Here is a 22,938-nt window from a genome sequence, read left to right as displayed (position 1 = left end):
CGGTGGGAAGTCATCTGGAGGAGCATGGTTAGATCAGGAAACATCTCTACACATACACAGTTTATAGATATTTGCAGGTTCCTTTGCAATTCAAACATTTGCTTAAGACAAAATAAATACTGCAGATGTGTTAAGGATGGACAATCCGACAACAGCCAAGATACATCAATCACTTAGGGGGAACCAGGTCCACAATTCTTGTGGAATTGATGAAAAGTTTTTTGGAATTCTGTCTCCAACCAAAATTTCAGTCCAAGCAGAATATTTGGCAGGAAATCTCAATTGCTGTAGTAGATTGGTATTCCAGACATCTACAAGACTCGTGCCATTGGTGTCTTCACCATAAAATACTCTAAAAGATTTCTTCTCATCAGGGTCCTTACTCTGTGGAACTGTCAACATCTAAACTGAATTCTTATCCCGTCCTTTTACTTTGGCGACTAGATTCACTGGCTACTACCACAGCTGCATTCCTTCAGGATAGATACCAGAATTTGAATTACTCCTTCCTGCCATTCATGTTTAGCAGAGTGCTAGCTCAGACACAGTGTCAACAAGCAGTCGTGGTCTAAGGAACTACCATTTGGCGTTCCCAAGTTTAGTTCCCAAACTTACTGGAATCTCATCTGACACTTCCATGCCTAATCCCTTCTTTGTCTAGCCTTCTATGCAATCCCCAGGTTTTGAGTTGCTTGCGGAATCAGGATTCATTCCCTTCCATCCTAAAGGAGGTGGGGGAGCGAGGACTTGTTGCACACAGGCAAGTTGGTAATAGGATTTGTCCAGGGCTTATTGTTCTATAACTTGGTTCTTATTGGCTATGTCTCCAAAGTATCTTACCTGCTATTCAATGAATGGAAGGAAAGTAGGCATAATGCTCGCCTATGTGTCTTTTAATCAAATCTAGAGATTAATAGCTTGGCAAATGTACAATGGGTGCCAGTGCCAACCGCCAGCAAAACATTAAGGATATTTGGCGAAGTGGGTGTAGGAAGCATCCATGTCCACTCTTCTTACTTAGGAGGGCAAATCAACGTTTTACTCTAACATGTTGCTTTAAAAAAAATTCTCCATCACAATATATCCAGTATTTCACTGCCCATATACAACCACAGTTGTTCAGAGTACACCTAGAATGCAACATAGTACATAAACTTCAATACATTAAAAAAATGTTATGTAAGAAAAAATATACATACCTGCACCCCCCACCCACAATAAAGCATGCCAATGGTCACTGTTCTTCAAGAATTCATCTTTTGCCTACATTTTATGAAGATATTGTATACAAAATAAAACAACTCCTACACTACATTGCTTTAAAGCTACTGCAAGTCACGAAGTTCAGTGGCAATACGTGAAGCACAAGGCTAAAGAATGTTTTCCTTTGAGGTTAGTGAAATCCTAAGTAACATGCACTACATGTATGGTTGGGAGCAATTTTTGTTTGTCAACCCACCTCGCCTGCTTTGTTGAATAATTTCTCCACCCAAACTCCTTTCATAGATGCTAAGAAAGGCCTATTTCACCATTTGACACCTTCAGTCCATACCAGGCATTTTTGCTAAGAGCACTTTTCATGCTAAGATTTTAAGCCAAATGTAGAGTGTTAAGATGTAAACCACAATTCAGAATGTAACACGATAATAGCTAAAAAAAAAAAAAAAAAAAGCTGTCTGGACGAGGTGTCACACATCACAGTCCACTCTGCTGCCATCCAACAGAAGTAATTTCCAATCAAAAATATCTCCCTCCACTAGAGCAAAAAGTTGGTCAATGCCTGAAAAAACACAATGAAACAACTCCAGAATACAGCAAATATATATATATATATATATATATATTATACTCACTCATTTTGAGAAGGGAGCCATGTTTACAAATTATTGCTATGCTGATATTTTTGTAATCTTTTGGGGGCCATAGCTATTTTGTAAATCTTCACCACATAACTAAAATAAACGGAATCTTTGGGGTTTTTGTAAAACGAATTAGTGCACTACATTAAGAGACTGCTTCACAGCGAAAAATGTCTATGCTTACAAATCCAGCTCATCTCAATGTACTACTGCTTCTGTCGAGGCAGGACTGCCGTTCATGGCATGAGCAACTAAAATACCTCAATAGTTGTGTGGAGCGATAGTCTGCAGACATTAAGCACTATATACTCTACTACTGGCAGGAGTATATTTTTTATTATCACAAAGGGGAAAACAAGAGAAAACTAATCTAGTTGCGTTCTCCCAGACAATATCCCATGCACAAAAGGGCACCTAGGCAAAGAGGAAGAAGAGAAGGAAGAAAACCACTTGAAGGCCCTATTAGACATCTAAAGATTGGCAAAAACCAGGGGCAATTGAGAAAGTTATACTCAATTAAAACCCTGTTTCTGTGTGTATTCATGTCCATGGTACCCTATAAATAAAAAGGAATTGTCCTTGGGTATAGCAAGAGGTATTTTTTGTGTCTTTTACTAATCTGGATCCTTGCTTTATCCAGAGAAATACTTTATATAGAAACTCCCATTTTGGTTGTTGAGTCCGTCCTGGTGGTACTACCCTACCAGGGTCTGGATAGGCGCCAATGATGAAGCATGCCACTATTATGTGAGTAAGGAGTCTATTCCAAAATCTTTATATTTCTTAATTGTACCTTCAAGTGTTTTTCTTCCTTCTCTTGTTCCTCTTTGCCTAGTTGCCCTTTTGTGTAAGGAGTATATGTTTTCACTGCTTCCCGCACAGCGACTGTATTGAGAAAGTCATGCAACATTTTCTACCGGTTATTGATGGATATCTGCTTGCTCTGTGCTGTGGGAGAAAGACCGAATTATTTTGAGACTGCAACTCTTTTATAACAAATGGTTACTAATTGGTAGTGAAATAATGGTCCTCTTGTAAGCACTTTGACGTCACATGCACCTTTACCTAAAAATATATATATAGGCGTTAATAAAGAACTGCTTACCCATTTCTTATGTTTTTACTGCACCCAGCATTGGAACAAGTCAATACTTGCAAGGATGGGTATATCCATGTGACTTTGGTTCTCAAATGTTTGGAAGTGTGCCGTGCTGTTATAATACACATCAGGACCCAAATGCTTTTACGGGATTCAGAATACAAGTTCTCAAATATGCAATTAACATAATAGTAAGTGTAAGTGATCATAAATAGCTGGGCACCTTCTGTTTCAGTCGGTACACGGCCACTCTCATATTATGCATGTCATGATCAGTAAAAGCTAGCATCATATAAAGGGCCTCCCTTTATGGGGAGCATGGAACTCTGAAGGGAAACACTAGTGAAAATAGTCCGAGTTCCCCTCATGTTTAGGGAGCATAGATCACTGGGCGTACTTTGATAGGCTGTACAACATTCAACACATTTAAACTGAAGAACTTCAAAAACTCGACAGCTGTGCACCTATGTGCTTTAAAGTATTTTTAATCAATATTCCTCTGCATTCCTCTGTGACAACTTTCATCTTTGTTATTGATCTCAACCTCCCAGCATGTGAGTCATAGTAAAATCAACACACTTAGTATTGATCCCCAGGCATTAACTACGACCCACGAAAGGGAGGGATATGTCCCCAGCCCCCTGACATTTCCAGTTAAGAAACTGCACTGGAAAAAGACCTTGCATGCAGGATTGGGAATTATGACGGGGAGGCCATAATATTTTTTTAACAAACCTGCTGTCCAGAGGTGTCTCTTATGAAATCGAAAGTACAGGCACCGGGGCTTTAAATGTGCAAAGTCCTACCGGGGCTCAGACTTACCAGTAATTAAAACATGACCTCGAAACTGGTTCGATCAGGCCCCATAGTCATGTCCTTAGCTTTAGAAAAGAATACTAATCAATTTCTGAACAATGACTGGAAAAAACTGGTAACGTAATCCATGTCTAAGATGTAGTTCATGTGAACATTCCATTTGTTTAATGCTGCATTCCTTAAAAGTGCTTGCTTTTTCCAGGGTGTTGTGTTTTTGTAGTTTTTTTTCATACAGAATATAGTTACCTCTAGGCATCTGTGTGAGTTCAGGTTGTGGGGGTGTTTACAATGAACCAGGATTCAGAACTCTGGAGTAGAGGCAGAAGGCAGTACACGTTTCTCACAGTGCATGTCAGTGGGTCTTAAAGGTGTTCAGAACAGATGCTCATCCAGTCCTTGGACTCTGCACTGCGCACAGAGCAACAGTCAGGTGTGATAATTGTGAATGTAATTCTATGTGAAAGTGTATGAAGAAGATTCTAATCTATTGACAGGGCAAAAGTAAAAGAAAATGAAGTGCTTACACGTCATACAGATGCATTGTGTGTGTGCTGGGAGAAGGGAAGCATATGCAGGAAGTTACATGGTTGAACGAATTAAAAAAGGGTACTAAAGATGAACGAGATGAGGTGTGAGATATAACAAAATATTTACAATTGATGACTGGGGCCAGACTAAAGAAAACCACTCCTACCAGTATACCTTAATTGTCATAGCCAGAAGAGTTAATAATCAAATGAAACGGGTGCACAGGTTTGGGAATGAGCCACCATAAACACACGGTCAAAGTAAAAATCTTGACCATAAACAAAATGAAATATTACTCAACGCTCTTAATGCATATAAGTGTTCAAAATATATTATGCCACATGACAAGGATCAATGCCTATCCCTCGTTGTCCTTAGAAGAAAGTGAAAGATGGTCCTGGATGTGATTTATAATAAATTATTTATTATTTCATTCATCTTATAAAATTTGGTTGTAGCCAAAGAGAATATCCTAAATGGAAAAATAATGTGTTTCGTACCCTTGGGGCTTCTTCAGGACTCATAGGTATTATGCTGAAAACCATAATAATGGTCTGGTGATCGTCACGCTACAGTAACAGCCTAGTGGCAACAGTTTGGTCCCCCGATGTAAGATACACACCCTCTCCGGCAGTCTACTAATGGTGCAGTGGCAGCATAGCGAGAGCACGCATTCAGAAGACTGCTGAAGAGGACTGGTGTCTTAAATCAGGGGACCGAACTGTTATTGATCCTTACCATGTGTTCATAAATTCATTGTGAACTCTTTTATGCATTAAGAGTGCTCAGTAATATTTCATCCTGAGGTGTGAGATATGCAGATAGAAGGTTTCAGAAATGCGGGGAGAGAAACGGTGGAAGTGTTTAACTGAGTGAGATATTGCAGAGGAAAGTGGTGTGAAGGGTAGAATGGCAGGGATTGAGATACAGGAAAGACCATTAACATTTCCATAGGCCTTGGTAATGTTTAATTTAAAGTCTTATACTTTATAAATTTAAACCGTTTCAATTCTAATTATTCACAACAAAATCATTGTTACTAATTTATCTGATACTGTAGATAAGCACTGGCAAAGAAAATAGGTCTGGCCTGTTTTATGTGCGTTGTGTGAGATGTCTGGATTCAAAAACAGAAAGCTCACATAGACACCAAAATACTGCTCGGGTGGCACGCTATGGCAAGTACAGTACTGTAGCTGAAGGCTTGAAGCCACGCCCTTCTTTACACAGTTCTGTAAGTTATAATTAAGAAGGCCTTAGTAGCAGGATATGGACATGCATTCTGAAGTATATCAGCCCAGATGTAGGATTCAAGACTTTGGAAAAGAATGCAAGTCTGATGTTTCCCTAGAAGTAGCCATCATAACCTAAAAAGAAATTGTAAAAATAAAACCTGCCGTTAAAGAAGGGTTCCCCAAATGGCATTGTGACCCCCCTCCCCACCCCACAAGTGAATCAATTGTAATAAACCAGTGGGCCCTGTTATTCCATAGCATTAATAAGTTAACATATTATTTATCGAGGAGGGCGAATAACGTTGGGGTCCTGCTGCCATCACGCTGAAGGGCGCTAATGCACACTTAACAAAAAACAGATATTAAAAGCTAGAACAAGCTACGAATTTCATACCCACGAAAGTCTATGCGGGTTAGTGGCTGTGCCTGTGACCGAGACCCCAGTTCTAATCCGACCTCCCCACTTCCTTATATTTTGTCCACCATCACCTCAAATTTGTATACGAATATGCCGAGCACACATAACAAGTGCTACGCAATAAAATGTAACGGCACGTCATTCACAGAATAATCGATTTTAACAGTAATGGTGCAAGAACTACACTAACAGCTGGCCTGCCACAAGCTTAAATGCTATTTGCGTTTCAGAACTTTGTGCAAACGTTTCATGGGCGAATTGTTTGTATTCGCATTTTTGTATTGAGTCTCTTATTGCCGTCCTTCGGGGGTACATTATCAGATCCTTCCACCCGTCCCGGCTACAAAAGGAAAGAAGCATACAAAACATGCGCTGGAGAGGCTAGAAAAACAAGTACCGACTCAATGATATGTCCCCTTAATAAGTGAAATACAATAATGTGTTTTTACGTCTGCACCATACTTGCTTCGAAACGCTTATAAAGAAGCTCACGCACAAGCAGGCTTTCTACTTGGAAGTGAAACTCCCTCCATTTAGACCAATAAAGTGATCTGTCTCAATTTGTGTTTACTTTCTCCATCCAGAGCGAAGCGTGTAATCAAACGGCAAATCTTCAGTGTATGTTGGCCATCCGAGAAGCTGCCATTCCTCTCGACCGGAAACGCTCTCTTCTGAAATGGCCGACCCGTTACCCAACCCGGGGGAAACATTAGTCCTCTGTCTACTTCTTACACATCTGCAAAAACTACAACGCAAGTTACGTCAGAACGCTCTTCGACTCTTACGTTGCAGGCAGTGGGTTTTATGTATAATTAGATGGGGTCAAGGGATTAAAGGCTGTACTTAAGGTCCTTCTGGGCGCCACATTTTAAAACATGGTTGCGGTGTTTTAATTTAGCAATGGCAGCAGCTTCTGTTGCCCCGATGGTGTCGCTTAGGCCAACGACGATACTGGATATAAATTAATGCCTTTGATTTGGTTGCTACTCAAGCTCTTTTTGTCGGAAACTGATCGACTTTAGGAGTTCCGCATCAGTTGGGTCGGCCTTGCGCTCCTGACAATAGATCGGTACAGCCAATCCGCGTTCGTCCAAGGGCATGAAGTGTAGACTGGGATGTCACCCTATAGACCCCGCGCCACAGGACGGAGTTGTGACGTATGTTTAGAGATCATACTTCCGCCTGTCAACTTGAGGCGGCGCTCTGTATAGTTTCAGACGAAAAACGGCGTTTGGATGGTGAAATGTCATGAATAGTAAGTAAAACTAACGAAATCGTTATACTTGAATTAATATATTTATTTCCTAAATATAAGACCCGCCACAGCTGAAGGAAGAACGGAACCCACAGGAACGCCGTCACAGGCAGAATGTCGGAGTCAGTGGGTGACGTAGATTAAGTAACCAACCAACATTCGAAATGACGTGAGTTGGTAACAACCAATAGGATAACAGTAAAGCCCCCGGTGCACGAGGAAGAAACTTATTACAATATACAACATCTCCCTTTTTTCAGAAAACAAACTCAATACATAATGAAGTCTCTAAATCTGTTGGGAATGCTAGTTACTCTACCAGAACTGGTACAAGACCCTTCTACAAGATTAGAAGCATACACTTCATTGTTCTCACTACGGGTTACATTTTCTGCTGCTTCCCTTGGCTCTTGCTTCTCTTGATCAGCTGATGTACCCATAGTTACACTGTGTTGAATTGTTTCTTTTCCAACCATCTCTTGCATAGGTAAACCTGAAGTCTCTTTTGAAATAAAGTTATCACTGGTAGATTCTCTTGCGACTGATGGAGAATAGTCTTTTTCGTTTATATTAAAGTCAAACCAATTATCACATTGATCCGAATCTACACCCTCATTAAAGGGACATGACATGAGTTCTTTCTGTCCATCCTTGAGCTTGATGACATCACTTTTGTTTCTCCATCCAAATTTATGGAGTCGAACAGAACCACTAGAGACATCAATAACTTCACTAGGTTCATAATACTTGGACTCTCCCTTATGCCTGACAAAAGGTTTCTTGACAATGACCCAATCACCCTTGCAAATCTCTTTTACAACAGCTCTATGAATCTTGTCATGGTATTCTTTAGATTTAATCTGTTGCTTTACAATCTTGTCTCTCACTTGGAGGCTGGAGTCATCTAACCTTGTCACTTCCTGCATACGGTCTTGAATAATAGCAAACTTAGGTGAAATAGCAGAGTTGCCCTGCCGTCCTCTCATTAGGAAAAAAGGCGAATAACCTGTTACACTATTAATTGTATTGTTGTACATATAAACTCTTTCACGAGTGAAGTCAACCACTGGAAATCCAGCCGAAATTGCCATCTGAATACCATCTTTAAGAAAACGATTGACTCTTTCCACTTGACCATTGGATTTAGGCGAGTAACAAGGAGTCTTTTCTTGACATATACCATTTCTCTTCAAAAATGTGACCATTAACTCCGAGGTAAGCTGTTTTCCATTGTCTGAGACCAAAACCTGCGGAAAACCTTCCAAAGAAAAACATGACTCCAAGAATTCTATTACACATTTGGAGTCTATAGTTGATACAAATTTGACATATATCCATTTGCTATAATAATCACATAAAACGATTACAAATCTAGAATTTTGCTCTAGTACACTGAAAGGACCTGCAAAATCAATAGCCAGCTTAACCCACGATGAACAGGGAATATCGACTAATTGCATTTCTTGAACTCTAGGCTTCCAATGCTTATCTGACCTCAAACAAATGGAACATTTTTCCACAAACTCATTTACATCAGAGTCCAATCCAGGCCACCAATAATATTGCTTCAAAATTTTCTTTGTCATGGTTGAGCCTAAATGGGAGTTATGAGCTAACTCAATTAGATGTTTTCTTATTTTTGTGGGTGGAATCAATAAATCTCCTCGCAACACAAAACCTTTCTCAATGCTCAACTCTTCAGCTACTTGTACATACGTTTTTAATGCATCATGTACATTTCTGATAGGCGGCCATTTGCTTAATATATACTCCTTTACCTTGTTTAACACTGGATCTTCATCCATGAGACTTAACCATTCCGATTCTTTACATAACTGTTCCAATTTGTTAAAACTGTGAACAAATGACACTACACATTCAGTTTCTTCTTCCATTTCGGACTCTACGTTGTTCAATGGAAGACGTGAAAGGAAGTCTGCACTTACATTTTTCTTACCTGCAATATGTTTAATAGTAAAATTGTATTCCTGAAGTTTAGATAACAACCTTACTAACCTTGCGGAAACTTTACCGTTTCCCCTACCGCAACCATCCATTAAGAAAGTCAAAGGTTTGTGATCTGTGATCAACTCAAAACGTTTACCCCATAAGTACATTTTGAGTTTATCAACGGCCCAAACACAAGCAAGGGCTTCTCTCTCTATGGTACTGTAATTACACTCTGCATCCAATAAACGTCTTGAAATGAATGCGATGGTATGCACATTACCTGCAACTTTTTGAGAATAAACAGCACCTATGCCAATTGAACTCGCATCTACAGTGATGATATTGATACCATCGGGATCATAGGGTTTCAACGTTGGGGCTTTAACAATAGCTTTCTTGATTTCTGTGAAAGCAAACTCTTGACTCTCAGACCAGATATACCTCTCTCCTTTTCGAAGCAACATTCTCAAAGGCTCAACTAAACCTGAGTAGTTTTCGACAAAACGTGAGTAATACTCACTGAGCCCTAAAAAGGATTTAAGGGTATCTTTATCCGTAGGTTTTGGAGCATCTGATATAGCTTTGACTAAATCTAGTTTAGGTTTAATACCATTTCCACTCAATACATGGCCCAAATATTCAATTTCAGTTTGAAGAAATTTACATTTGTCTTTAGCAACTGTCATGCCTCTCTCATTTAACTTGTTAAGGACCGTATCTAAAATTTCATTATGTTTCTCAATAGTATCAGCATGAATAAGAATGTCGTCCTGAAATTTCTGAACACCCAACACTCCTTCCAATATACATTCCATTAATTTTTGAAAGACACTGGCTGATGAAGCTAAACCAAAAGGGAGTCTAACGAACCTATAAGCACCCAATGGAGTAATGAAAGTAGTTAGATCCTTTGAGTCCTCCGATAATTGTACCTGGTGATATGCTGATTTGAGATCTATCAAGGAAAAATAATTGGAACCCTTAGTAGCTGCAAGAATCTCCTGGATTTTGGGTAAAGGGAAACAATCCACCAAAATATTTTTGTTTAATGATCTCAAATCAGCACATAAACGAACTTGGCCATTCTTTTTTTTAATCAGAACTATGGCAGAAACCCATTCTGCTGAATTAGTCTGTTCGATCACCCCTTCATCAACTAATTTGTGGAGAAGTTTTTGTAAATCAGACTTTACAGATAACGGAATTGGTCTTACCTTATGCTTTACTGGTATAGCATTTTTCTTCAACTTTATGGTATGTTCAAACCCCTTGACACAACCAATGCGGTCTTCAAAAAGAGCTTCATATTTACTCAGAATTGATTCAACTTTGTCTATAGACGGCAATGAATCAGAAAAAGAGACTGCATGAACAAAATTTTCATCCAACACAATAGGATCATCGGCACCTGGTTTGAGAAAAATTCCCAGTCGCGCCAGATCCTTCCATCCTACTATGTCTCTACCCCGCTCCGCAACATATACCTTAGTAGAAATGATTCTTCCTTTGATATTCAGGTTATCTTGGAAATAACCCAACATATTTATGTCAAAATCCCCAAAAGCTTTGGGATTGACATCAGAGGCTAACAAATCAGTATTAGGCCAAAATTTTCCATACTTAATGTCAGAAATTATGGTAATTGGCGAACCTGAATCCGCCATGATATTAATTTCCACATTACCTATGTGTGCAACACCAAGAGGACCTTTTATGGTATCACCAGGATCATCAACTGTCAAAACAATATTAGAGCACATATCTTCATCAAAATCATCAACAGAACTAACTTTAACTTTTTGAAACTTCTGAGCCCTAAAATTGTTGCACACCCCAGCAAAATGTCCTACCTTAAAACATTTGGTGCATTTTCTTCCCTGCGCAGGACACCCTTGAAAATCCGCCTTATGATTCTTTGAACCACATCTAAAACAAACAAAAGCATTAAAATTTGGACTTTTGCTAGTTTTCCCTTTTCTGTCATAGCTAGGTACATATTTTTTATGCTCTTGAACATAATATACATCATTTTTTACATTCTTATCGGAAGAAAGTTCTTTTGTGCTTTCCAGCGAACGCTCTATACCCTTAGCAATGTCAATTGTTTCCTGTAAAGAAGGATTTCTACAAGCTAACAACCTTTCCTGAATTTTTTTTTCATAACAATAAAAAACAAATTGGTCTCTAATATGTTCATCAACCATGTCGTTAAATTCACATTTTGTCGCCAAAACACGTAAACAAGCAATGTACTCTTCAATAGTCTCATTTTCTAATTGTTTCCGCGTTGCAAAACGATGTCTGCCAACCATAATGTTGGGTTCTTCTCCAAATTGTTTCTCTAAACGTTTAATCGCTTCTTGGTATTCATTCATAGGAATAAACTGACCAGGAGGTACTTCAAATTCCGGCAGGCTATCAAAAATTTCTTGGCCTGCTGCACCCAACAACCCAAATAAAATGGCTTTTTTTCTCTCTGGCTCATACTTCTTTCCATCTATCGCAATTAAATAATTCTCAAATGCCCTCAACCAGTTTTTCCATTTCATAACTGGTTTACCTGGATCAGATAAGAAAGGTGCTGGTGCACTGATATTTGAATTTTCTGACATATTAGTTTTAGAATAAGTTTCCTCTTTTTTAAATTCACTAGTAATTTTGGAAACAATTTCTATAAAGTATTCAAATAAAATATGAATTGCCAAAATTTAGTGGAAAGCGATGAAAATCCTACTTGTGTAAAGCTATCCCGCAAATTCTCTTCGTTTTTCCATATATTTTATAATAAACACCGAAGAAAATAATTGCAGACCAGATCTCCTCACATTAAAATGCCAGCAAACGCCTTTCTTTTGGAAAATTACTCCTAAAATGGAGTCACGCAACGTGAATACGTATGTGTGGGCGTAGACACTACGTCACAATAACTGTCAGTTACCTCAGGACGTTGAAAGGAAACCGTTACAGCTGTGCGCAAAAATGCGTGCGAACGTGTGCAAATACGTCACCTACGATGACAGTTACAGCTGAACGTTGAAGAAAAACCGTTGCAGCTGAGCAGAATGGCCGTTACTTTAATAGCGATCGATGAAAACACCTCAGCAACTACAGTACGACAGGAAAATATGCACATACACGGCGATTAGTAAATAATTAAACTTCCATGCCGTGACGATAACGTAAAAACTTGCCTTAAGAATCAGTTTGAAGCGGACATCACTCGACCAATACTTCTAAGCATCTGTTGGCTCCGTCAAAAAAAAACTACGGCATAAAACCAAGAAATACGAATCCAATTACTAAAGGATCAAGTAGAATAAAGCAGTAAACAGCAATAACTTGCCTTTCAGAATACTGCAGAAGTCCTCGAACACTGTGGACACTTAAAAGCACTTCAGCATGACGGGTCTTCACTCGACACTCGCATCCCGTCCCTCGTCGCCAATTTGAAATGTCATGAATAGTAAGTAAAACTAACGAAATCGTTATACTTGAATTAATATATTTATTTCCTAAATATAAGACCCGCCACAGCTGGAGGAAGAACGGAACCCACAGGAACGCCGTCACAGGCAGAATGTCGGAGTCAGTGGGTGACGTAGATTAAGTAACCAACCAACATTCGAAATGACGTGAGTTGGTAACAACCAATAGGATAACAGTAAAGCCCCCGGTGCACGAGGAAGAAACTTATTACAATATACAACAGATGGTTTTCTCTTGATTTATTATACTTCTAGACGGATGTTGAGGTTGTATCTAAAAGTCAGGCGCCAACGAGTGCCTACCTCGTAGGCTACTGGTAGCTCTCCAGGTTCATATATGTAGCTCTTTTTGTTGTTGTTGCATATTTATATAGCGCAAATTCAACCCGAAGGTATTGGAGCGTTTTACATAGCACCGTATTTACATTACACATTCAGGCACGGGGAGATTAAGTGATTTGCCCAGAATCACAGGATGTGGACGCGACCTCGAGGCCCGAACCCTGGTTTCCTGCACCAGCCGACGGACCACATCCTCTCCCCTCTCATCGCTCTTCTGTGTGCAGATCAGTTTAATAAATCAGAAGATTTTGCTTGGATCAATTGTGTGAAATAGATGGGATTCTGCCAGTGACGCAGGCGAAAGTAAATTTCTGGGAGACAGTGACAGGCTTGGGGACTTTTCACTGATCCTGTATACACAGCCTCTGTTTTTGGCAGCAGGCTCTTATAAATATAAACGTAAACGAATGCAATTGCATAGTTATGAAGTGAAAATGCAAGACCAGCATGTAGTCACAGTTTGCTAGTATGCTTTGTTATTTATATTCTGCAATAGTACTAGGATGGACGTGTGAAGTCAACCATAGGTTTTGGAATGGAAGCGCACCTTTTAAAACTTTCACCAAACTTTACAGCCACCTCGAGGAAGCACAGATTTGTGGCACCAAGTTCTGTCTACTTTCTTTTAGCAGATGGTGTTTTGCCTCAAAAACTGTGGGTGGTTGCATGGGAATGTCCACTTCAACCCTTGCTGCAAAGTAGCACATAGCTCTACTTTGGCTTAGGTTAGGCCACTTTCCAATGCAAATCAGATTTAGTATTGGGAAGTAAATCCCTATGCAACTTTTTCTCGGTGTTTTTTTTCTTTTTTTTTGTTGGGAGTTTTATATATCACAAACTCGACCCGAAGGTAACAGAACGCTTTACTTGAGCACTACAGATGGACACATTAATTTTTTGTTTGTTTGTTTCACTTTTTCGCATATTGTGGCAGCCTGTCGTATACCGGGAACAGCCTAGTGCATTTTTTTTTTAAAACTGACCTGTTTTCGCAATGCTTTCTCTCCCACACTGGGATCTCATAGGTCTATAAACACACAAGTCGCTTGTACCTAGTGCTCCAGCGGGAAAGGGCAAATGTACAAATCCTCACTGCGTCACAGATCCGTCATCACCCTTACTCATTCACGCACGCATTCAGTGGTGGGGCCCATAACACCAACACTCATACGTCTCACTCGAATCTGCACACAGGAGGAAAGAGGTGCTGGACATGTGGGGTACCTTGTTACCTATGGGAGAAAAATTCTTTACATTAAATACATCAGTACCTATAGAGTCCTAACTTTAACATCAAGGCACTCCAACACTTGGTCGATGGACCAATTAGTTGAACTGGTTGATGGTGATTTAGAACCGGCTAAAACACATTTAAAATTTTGGAACCTTTCGGTTAATTAATACTTTATTAAAGAATCACGGACTCATTTTGTTAATCAATGCTTGGTTTATCTAATTAATTCACTTTCATTAGCATAGACAAAATTCAATCAAATCAGAATTTTAATGAATATCTTGGACACAAATTGACATAACAATTATATTTAACTAAATTTGAATATTGGCGACCATTTCCAGAAGAACCCGTCAACCCACAGATAAATCGTCCGGTTAAACTCAGATTAAGACCCAAATAAGTCCGGGAAAGTTCTCTCTCTCAGCACGATTCAGTCCCCACGTAGCCAAGGGACCAGGCTATCACGCTAACTAATCAATCCTCCACACCAACAATAACCAACGGAAATTTGGAACAAACTTTTTTCCCCTTCTAAATTTCCCCTTTATATACCCTATGTTCTCCCTACTTTAAGACAATATGCAACAATTTTAGAGTAGAAGTGTTCTGATTGGCTAAATTCTCTGAATTTGCAAGAAGTGGTGATGTTCCCAGGTTCACCTGCTTCCCATGGGACAGAGTATGACATCTTTGTATTCTTTTCACGGGTTCACAGGCGAAAAGTTCCGAAGTAACAACATGTAGACCTCCGGGTACAGGTCTCTATTGTCTTTTCAGTCATTCACACTAGCTGGGTCCTGGCAATCCTCCACGTTCCTATCCTTGACAAGGAACACGTCGTCTTGTTTCAGAGGTCGCCTGGAGATCTTCAGAGCCATCCGAGTATGCGCAGTAGGCATCACGCTCAAATGACGGTGGCCACTTCCGAACTCCATTTTAAGTACTGCGGCCTAGTAGGCCCGAAAGCCAACTTATAGCAACATTTAAAGCAATAATACTCACCATTCCGCAACACTGGAAGCACAAACCATCACAAAAGCAACATAAATCATGCAATTCTCTATTTCAACACATCCTATGGTTAGTTTGCGTACCACAGTTAATCATTACATTTATTGGCCATGCACTTAGCATTTTAGTCCCACGTGTATCTTGTGTTTATCAAGGTGCAAAAGTTAGTTAGTCATAACACTCCAAAGGATTAATACAGGTAAATATTTAGAATGATTATGTAATTAGTATTTTCATGCACAATAGAGAAGGTATACACATTCTTGCTTTACCTGCTCCACCAGGGGCATGGGTCGGTGGGTGCTCCTGGGTGGGTGGAATTCATCAGCATGGTTGTGATCCGCATGCTGAGTTGATCCCATGTGGTGAGTGGATTGTTGGTGCTTGTGGTGGGCTGAGTAAGAGGGTTGAAGTTTCTGCAGATGGTTGCTATCTTGTTGTGGAAGTGGTCGGCAAGTGTATTGCAGAGGGGAGAAGGGCCGTGTTTTTTGTGTGGCTGAAGGCCAGGTGAACTCTCTGATGATGGTGAAGAGTTCTTTGGATTGGTTGGTGCTGGTCTCAATTTGGTGGGTCAGGGCCTCCTTCTTCGTGGCTTTGAGCTGGCGGTGGTAATTGTTGAGGGCAGATTTGTAGGTGGCTTGGTCTGAGTGGGTTCTTTTGGTGCGCCATCTTCTTTCCAGTTGTTTGCATCAGCGATTTGAACCGTTGCGTGCGGGCGTGTACTTGCTGGCTCTTCGGGTGGCACTGTGTGTTCTGGCTGGTTTGGTGGGAGCGACTTGGTTGGCTGCGCTGGTGATACAGGTGTTGAAGTTCTCTACTGCCTGGTCCAGGTTGAAGTCAAAAACCACCAGAATCATGCAAAATTTAATACTAGTATGGCACTTGGCACAGTGTTGGGTAGTCATATGAACTTTGATGTTTTTTATATGGACTCCAAATATCTGACCCCCTTTTTAGGTGTGTGATGTCATAATACAAAATGGCTGCAGCAAGGGCCAGTACATATCTTAAAAGTAATATTAGTCTTCCAGCACATAATTGTAATGTTTTTAAGTCAAGGATTTCAAACATGTTGCAATTTAATTGACTCATAGTACACTAAGGGCCTCATGTAGGTAACATACTATTTACCGATTCATAAATACAGAATTTTACCGAATCGGTATTTATGAATCGGTAAATAGTATGTAGGTAAACATTCGGTATAAATTACCGAATCGGTAAAATTCGGTAAATGAATACCGAATCCACAATACCGGCCGGTATCATGAAGCGGGATTTACCGAATCGGTAAATACCGAAGTGGTATTTACCGATTCGGTAAATACCGAATCGGAGATTACCGAATCGGAAATTCAAATATACATCACTTGATGAATCAGCCAATCCCGTGCAAGGCCAACCCCACCCAACCAGGAAGTGGCCACACCCAGGCAGGTGCACACAATCATCAGACTCTGGAGAGGCTGGTAGTGCAGAGCAGAGCAACAGAGCCAGTGCCTGATTGTGAACAACAAACTGACACTATGTCCAGCCAGGAGACAGAGAGAGATGGAGGTGAAAGGAGGAGAAAACAAAAATTCAGCCCAAAGGAACTGCAGGTACTAGTGGAGGAGGTGGTCAAGCAGCACCAGAAGCTGTTCGGGAAGCAGTCCCTGCAAGTGCCTGAGTCCGAGAAGAGGAAAATCTGGCTGGGAATCCAGGCGCAGGTGAATGCAATAGGAGTGACCCCCCGGGACATAGACGTGCTGAAGAAGCGGTGGTACGACCTCCGTATCGTCACGAAGAGGAAGATGGGGGAACTGCAGAAAGACGCCAGCCGGACAGGAGGGGGAAGGAACAGGGCACCTGCCCTGACAGAACTTGAGGAGCTGGTGGAGTCAACAATTGAGCCTGAGAGTGTCATGGGGATTGGGGATGCAGACAGCTCTGCCAGAGCCGCCACCAAACAAGGTAAGACGCATGCACAGCAATGTGGCCCCCCCTACCCCTATCCCAACTCCCCAATTGGGCAATGAGTATCCCACTCCAGTACAGGTGTTAGTGCATACTAGCAATGCATTATGGGAGATGTAGTCTCGGAAACCCCAAACATGAGAAGAATAGCACAGAACAACAAGGCATGTTACACACATTAGCGAAAAGCAGCCAGAGGACAATGAGAGAGTGTTTCAGAAATGTATTGTGATGCTAGCAATGCAGGGCTTCAGGTACACTGAGCTGATGTTGCATTTCTGTCCACAGACGATACTTTGCGCAGGACTGCACATGAGACGGGAGAGAGGGCACACCGGAAGGACAGCTCAGGGAAGGCCACCACAAGTTCTGGGCAGAGATCAGCACCACACACAGCCTCACCACCACAGCCAGCCTCACCACCACAGCCAGCATTGCCACTCCTGCTGGAGTCACCGGCATCATCACCACCTGCATTGCTCAGGTCGAGGAGGCGTGCTGCTTCCAGGTTGCATGTCTCGGAGTCCTCATCTGAAGACTCCAGGGGGGCGGAAACATCCACTGTGCCCCTGGATGGTAGCCATGCCAGTGTGCCCTCCGCCTCTGAGGGAGCACACACAGGTGCCAGACGTCGCCGCAGGGCTCGGGTGCAAAGTCCACCACCACAGGGTGAGAGCCATGGAGTTTTCTCAGGGCTGGAGGCCACCATGGTCAAGATACAGCGCCTACAAGCAAAGGCAATTATGTCAGTACAGCGCCAAATGCGGGGCCTCAAAGATACATTTGGAAATATTGACAGGGGCATAAGCGCTATGGCTGAGGCAATGAGTGAGATGGCTGCGGGCATGCGGGACATGTCCCAGTCCGTCATGCTGCTGTGCACGAAGATTGATGAGGACAGAGCAGCACGGCACAGGGAACGGCAGAGAAAAGACCATCACACAAGGGCAGTGAACCGGCTGGCAACTGCCACTTCGCTGCTCTGCAGGCGCTCCGTGACAATGCAGGAGGGGCTTGCGCACTGCAGCAATGACGTCTCAAGGGGGATGGTGAGGGTCACCAGTGCACTTGAAGTGCTACTAACAAGCCAGTCTGCCACAACTGGTGCCGTGGATGCTGGGGACAGCGAAGAAACCACCAGCAGGAGCAGCATTACCCCCCCTGTCCCAGACACACGGAGGAGCAGCAGGCGGCATGGGGCTGCCACTGGTCCCACAGCCAGTGAGGACGCACAATCAATGGCATCCCGCACTGTAGTGCGTGGGCGCAGACACTAATGCTGCACAGTATTGCATGAGACAATTGGGTGAAGTAACCCTTGACTTGCAACTAGTGATTGCACAATATTGATAGGACAGGTTTTCCTTTGTGTTGTGGCGTAGTGCCGCATGATTAAACTACGTCATGGCATCCAACTACTGGCTGTGTCCCCTTACTTACTCAGAAATAGTTGCATATGATCTCTGCCCGTCTCTCTCTCCCATCTGTTGCTGTTGCCACTCCTGCTGCGTTGGCCTCTGGCTGTGCAGACTCATCATCATTGTCCTCAAAATCAGTTAGTTCCACCTCTGTACCTCTCTTCGTGGCAAGGTTGTGCAGCATTGCACAAGTGGCAATGATCTTGCAGCAGATGATGGGTGTGTACTGGCGTGCGCCTCCGCTTTTGTGGAGGCAGCGGAACCTGCTTTTCAATAGTCCAAACGTGCGCTCCACCACGTTGCGTGTTGATTTGTGTGCCACATTATATCGTTTCTCACTCAGGGTTGATGGGTGTAGGTAGGGAGTGAGGATGAATGATCGCACGGCATATGCACTGTCGCCTAGGTGAGTAAGAGAGAACCATCAGTCACATGCCTCAATACACAATAATTTGCGATAAGTATTAGGGAGCGTCACAGTGATTTACCTAGCAGATATCCTTCTCCAAATTTTCCGGCAAGCAGTCGTGTGTAGATCCCACTGTTCTGGAAGATGAAGGAGTCGTGGGTGCTCCCAGGAAACTTAGCTACGATATCAGTGATAATGTTCCCTGCATCGCAGATTACCTGCACATTGATGGAGTGGGTGGACTTTCTGTTCCTGTAGATGTGCTCAGTGGCTGCTGGTGGGCAGATTGGAATGTGTGTGCCATCAATACAGCCTATGACATGCGGGAACTGTGCCATCTGGTAAAAGTCTGTCTTGGTTTTCTGCAGTTCAGCCTGTGTGTTTGGGAAGCTGATGTAGTGGTGCATTCTCAGCATCATGGCATCCAGGAACTTCCTGAAGAAACGGGACAGGCAACTCTGGGATACACCGCCTACCGCAGCTATCACCACCTGGTAACTGCCAGATACAAGTAGATGTAGGCTACAGAGAACCTGCACATGTGGTGGTATGGCATGCGCCCTTGTTGGCTGGTCCAGGAGTGGGTGCAGGTCCCTTATCAGGTCCATGATGGTTTGGGGGTGTAGCCTGTACCTTTCATGTATCTCAGCCTCAGTCTGTTGAAAGAGTGTGATGCGCTGTCTGTAAATGCATTCCTCCCGTCTCCAAATCCTCAGCCCTGCTGCCTGTAGATGTAGGCGCCTTGCAATCACATACAGTGCGGCCATGGTGTCCACGCTGTTGCATTTTGGGATTTCTTATATGCACTGTTGCTGATTACCACCTGCTTTCAATCTGTGTTAATTTCCGACTCTTAAATACCGAATTTCAGGGATTTCTTAAATACCGAATTTACCTACATCTCTTTTCTCGTTTTACCACTTCATGTTTACCGAATCGGAAAATAAGTATTCGGTGAATTGGAATCGGTAATTTAGGATTCGGTAAATATGAATCGGTATTTACCGATTCATATTTACCGAATCCTTCTTTTTGGCCTCCTACATCTCAATTGGCTAAATACCGGTCGGTAACGGGATATTTACCGAATTTCGGCCGTTACCGACCGGTATTTAGCTACCTACATGAGGCCCTAAAAGTTTGAAGATATATCATAGATATACAGGGTGTTTCACATAACTTGCTTACCCCCTTAACATTTGAATGGCTAAAGACAGAAATTTCAAAGAAAAATCATGGTCATAAAAAATGTCTAGTTTATGTTGCTACTTTTTTAGGGGCACTTGAGCCCCATATGCAAGGTGTACCAAAACTCTATTACACAAATTTTAAATGACACCCTGCATATTTTTGCTATATATTTGTTATAATATAAAAACGGATTTTGTAACATTTAAATATTTTTTATTGAAAGAGAATAAAGATTCAAATGATATTGTTATTAATGTTTATTGGTATTTTATTCAACAGTTTTTTCAAAGGTTACAATTTGGTCAGTCATCTACAACATATCCTCCTGATTGCATTGTCCATCACAAATACAAAGACTGTGTCGCGGCCTTGGATCCTCAGGGTCGTATGTTGCTCTTTATGGTCAACCTCTTGATACCACCACGGTCTGGGTCAGTAGTACAGACTCAATGGAGTGATCAAGCGGGGTAAGAGAAGGATGGGGACAGCGGGGCGGAAGACCTGTAACAAGAATAACAACCAGATAATGCAATAAAGATACATACATACATAAACTGCAGAGCCTACAGGTACCTATGGTTCTTTCTATATACCTGTAAAGCAAAAATTCCTCCATATTCTAGTCAGCTTATAGTGGTGAACAAGGCTCCTTACACATCTAAGAATGAAACAACACGTTAAAATGTACTAGCACAATGAATCACCTATCCCTCCCTTTGTTCCAGTGATAACACCTACCCACGGAGAGGCAGAGGGTGGCTGAACAGGGGGCGCAGAGCTGACTTGGGTAGGTTCAGGTTCCCCTGTGGTGAAATGACACAAAAGAAGGCCCCAAAGCATAGGCACTTAATCACAAAGTGGTAATATGCAGGTTAAGCAAATCAGGATCGGTTCATCACACTAGTCCACTGGCAACCAAGTTTCCTTTGGTGGATAGAGTATCTCAGTATCTGATAAGTCTCAGAATAACTATCAATAGGTTGTATTTCATAGGTTCCTAAACTTGGAAAAGAACTTCCCACGTCTGTATCTGTAATCACGCACCCACAATACTCCTCCTTGCAAGTGATTCAAAGGAAGATCCACTTCAGTGCGCTAATACGACAATCACAAAGGAAACGAAAACATAACGCCAAGAAAGCTTCCAATCTCTTCTGGCGCACGTATTCTCCCTGCATGAGTTATTTCAACTCGCCAACATGGGAGAACGCCAATGGGTGGGGAAGGCAGTAGCCTCCCAACCCACACACAAGAATCTGAAATCTGGAAAACCACACCTTGCTTGTTCTTAACCTTAAAACAAGCGGTGCTCGTCTGCCAACGCAAGAACCCTCGACCGGGTTCAGCCAACGGTGCAAACGAAGTTACTACTATCAATTCACAAGAGTTGCTACATTAGCTGAGTGCATCACGAATTCACAACTAGGGAAATGCGGTGCAAGATGCACCCATACCAGACCTTCAAGAGCTCCGGGCGTCTCAGCGGCAAAAGTAAACGGCACCCGCTGCTGGGCGGAAGAGGTGAAATACTTTTCTATTGTGCACGGGATGACGTCAGCAACATGGTCCCCCATTGAGTCATGGGAAATGTAGTCTCTTTAACGTCCATGGCGTTATGCTGTGTACGTATGCCTCGTTAGTGTTCTCCGGCTATCTCTCTGGTGAGACCTGACAGACTGGTACATGGAAGAAACAATTGTTTACATTTACAAACATGGGTACACAATGTTTTACATCCATACTTAACAAGTTCCTTGCAGTATTTTGAAGCATCTGGCAAAAGTAACCACAGAGGTTCATATCCAGGAACTTCTCTCGGCCATCCCCACAGAGCTGGATCAGGTATATCAGGATACACATTCCACCACTGAGACCACACATAACCACCTTGGAAAATAGCTCTCTTGCTGTGCTGTAAAAGAGCAGCCTCACTCAGTGTCACATTTTCTAGAGAGTGATTAAGTTTGGTCACCATCATTCTTCGGCACTCGTTAACAGAATCTGTTTTGATGTTCTTATTGTATAATCTGATTACAAATCGCTGAAGCGGACTGAAACTGTTATATGAAATATCTGGTGAATAATGAAAGAGATCAATAAATGTTCTGTAACAGCTTGAAAATGCTGTCACATCTCCCAATCTGCTGTCTTGCCACGCCCTGCAAATGCAGATACAGTGTTGCAACCTGTAAATGCATGGAAAAATTAAATACCATCACAAACACTTTTGCCAGGTTTATTAGTATACTCCTGGATAGGCGGTAGCCTTTGTTGTTTCCCAATACTAAAATCAATCTACAAATGTGAAAGATTTAAGCTGCTAAATACATAAAGAGCAATAACTGCTACATCGGAATCAACAGTATGTATCGTTATAGTCTTCTGGCTAGTTTCACTAGCATGTTTTGCATGTAATAGTATTCTGGTATCAGCTTCTTCTTGATTACATGATCTGAGTTCAGATACATTCAGATTTTCGTGAATATTTACCACGTTATCATCCTTTGTCAGTACTACATTTTTACCCTCTAGTATCTCAAGACTCAAAAAGTAAGTAACCAAAGAATTGGAACAAATCATTTTCGTTATCTTCATTTTGTAGAAAAGTCGCCCAGTTTTTAGGTATATTTGCTGAACCTTTTTCACAATAGTGTGGACCAAAACCTCGCCTAAGTATTTCTTCCTTTTTCAGAGAACCCTTTATGTAATGGTCAAATACTATGTCTACG

The 22,938-nt window shown here is 41.8% G+C and overlaps 2 protein-coding genes across 5 annotated transcripts in view; one reads left to right on the top strand and one right to left on the bottom strand.

The window, feature by feature from the left end:
• Positions 1-6,647, bottom strand: part of TFDP1 (transcription factor Dp-1) — a 392,616-nt gene extending 385,969 nt beyond the window's left edge. For 2 of the 4 annotated variants that reach the window (XM_085622724.1, XM_085622729.1), the window contains exon 1: positions 6,527-6,647. The gene's annotated coding sequence lies outside the window, so the exon portion shown is untranslated. Of the gene's footprint in view, positions 1-6,451 lie in introns of all 4 variants that reach the window. The other 2 variants (XM_085622731.1, XM_085622725.1) reach the window with 2 other exon arrangements.
• A 77-nt stretch (positions 6,648-6,724) lies between these two features.
• On the top strand, positions 6,725-18,604 carry LOC146805469 (uncharacterized). The gene is made up of 2 exons (XM_085622734.1): positions 6,725-7,210; positions 17,480-18,604. Exons 1-2 carry the CDS (start codon positions 7,204-7,206, stop codon positions 18,466-18,468), a joined length of 996 nt encoding a protein of 331 aa, XP_085478860.1. The 5' UTR covers positions 6,725-7,203; the 3' UTR covers positions 18,469-18,604.
• The last annotated feature ends 4,334 nt before the right edge of the window (positions 18,605-22,938 follow it).

Source organism: Triturus cristatus, chromosome 8, assembly GCF_964204655.1.
Source record: "Triturus cristatus chromosome 8, aTriCri1.1, whole genome shotgun sequence".
NCBI classification, from domain to species: Eukaryota; Metazoa; Chordata; class Amphibia; order Caudata; family Salamandridae; genus Triturus; species Triturus cristatus.
The sequence above is the reverse complement of the archived record's forward strand: the minus strand, read 5'-3'. Positions and strand labels throughout refer to the sequence as shown.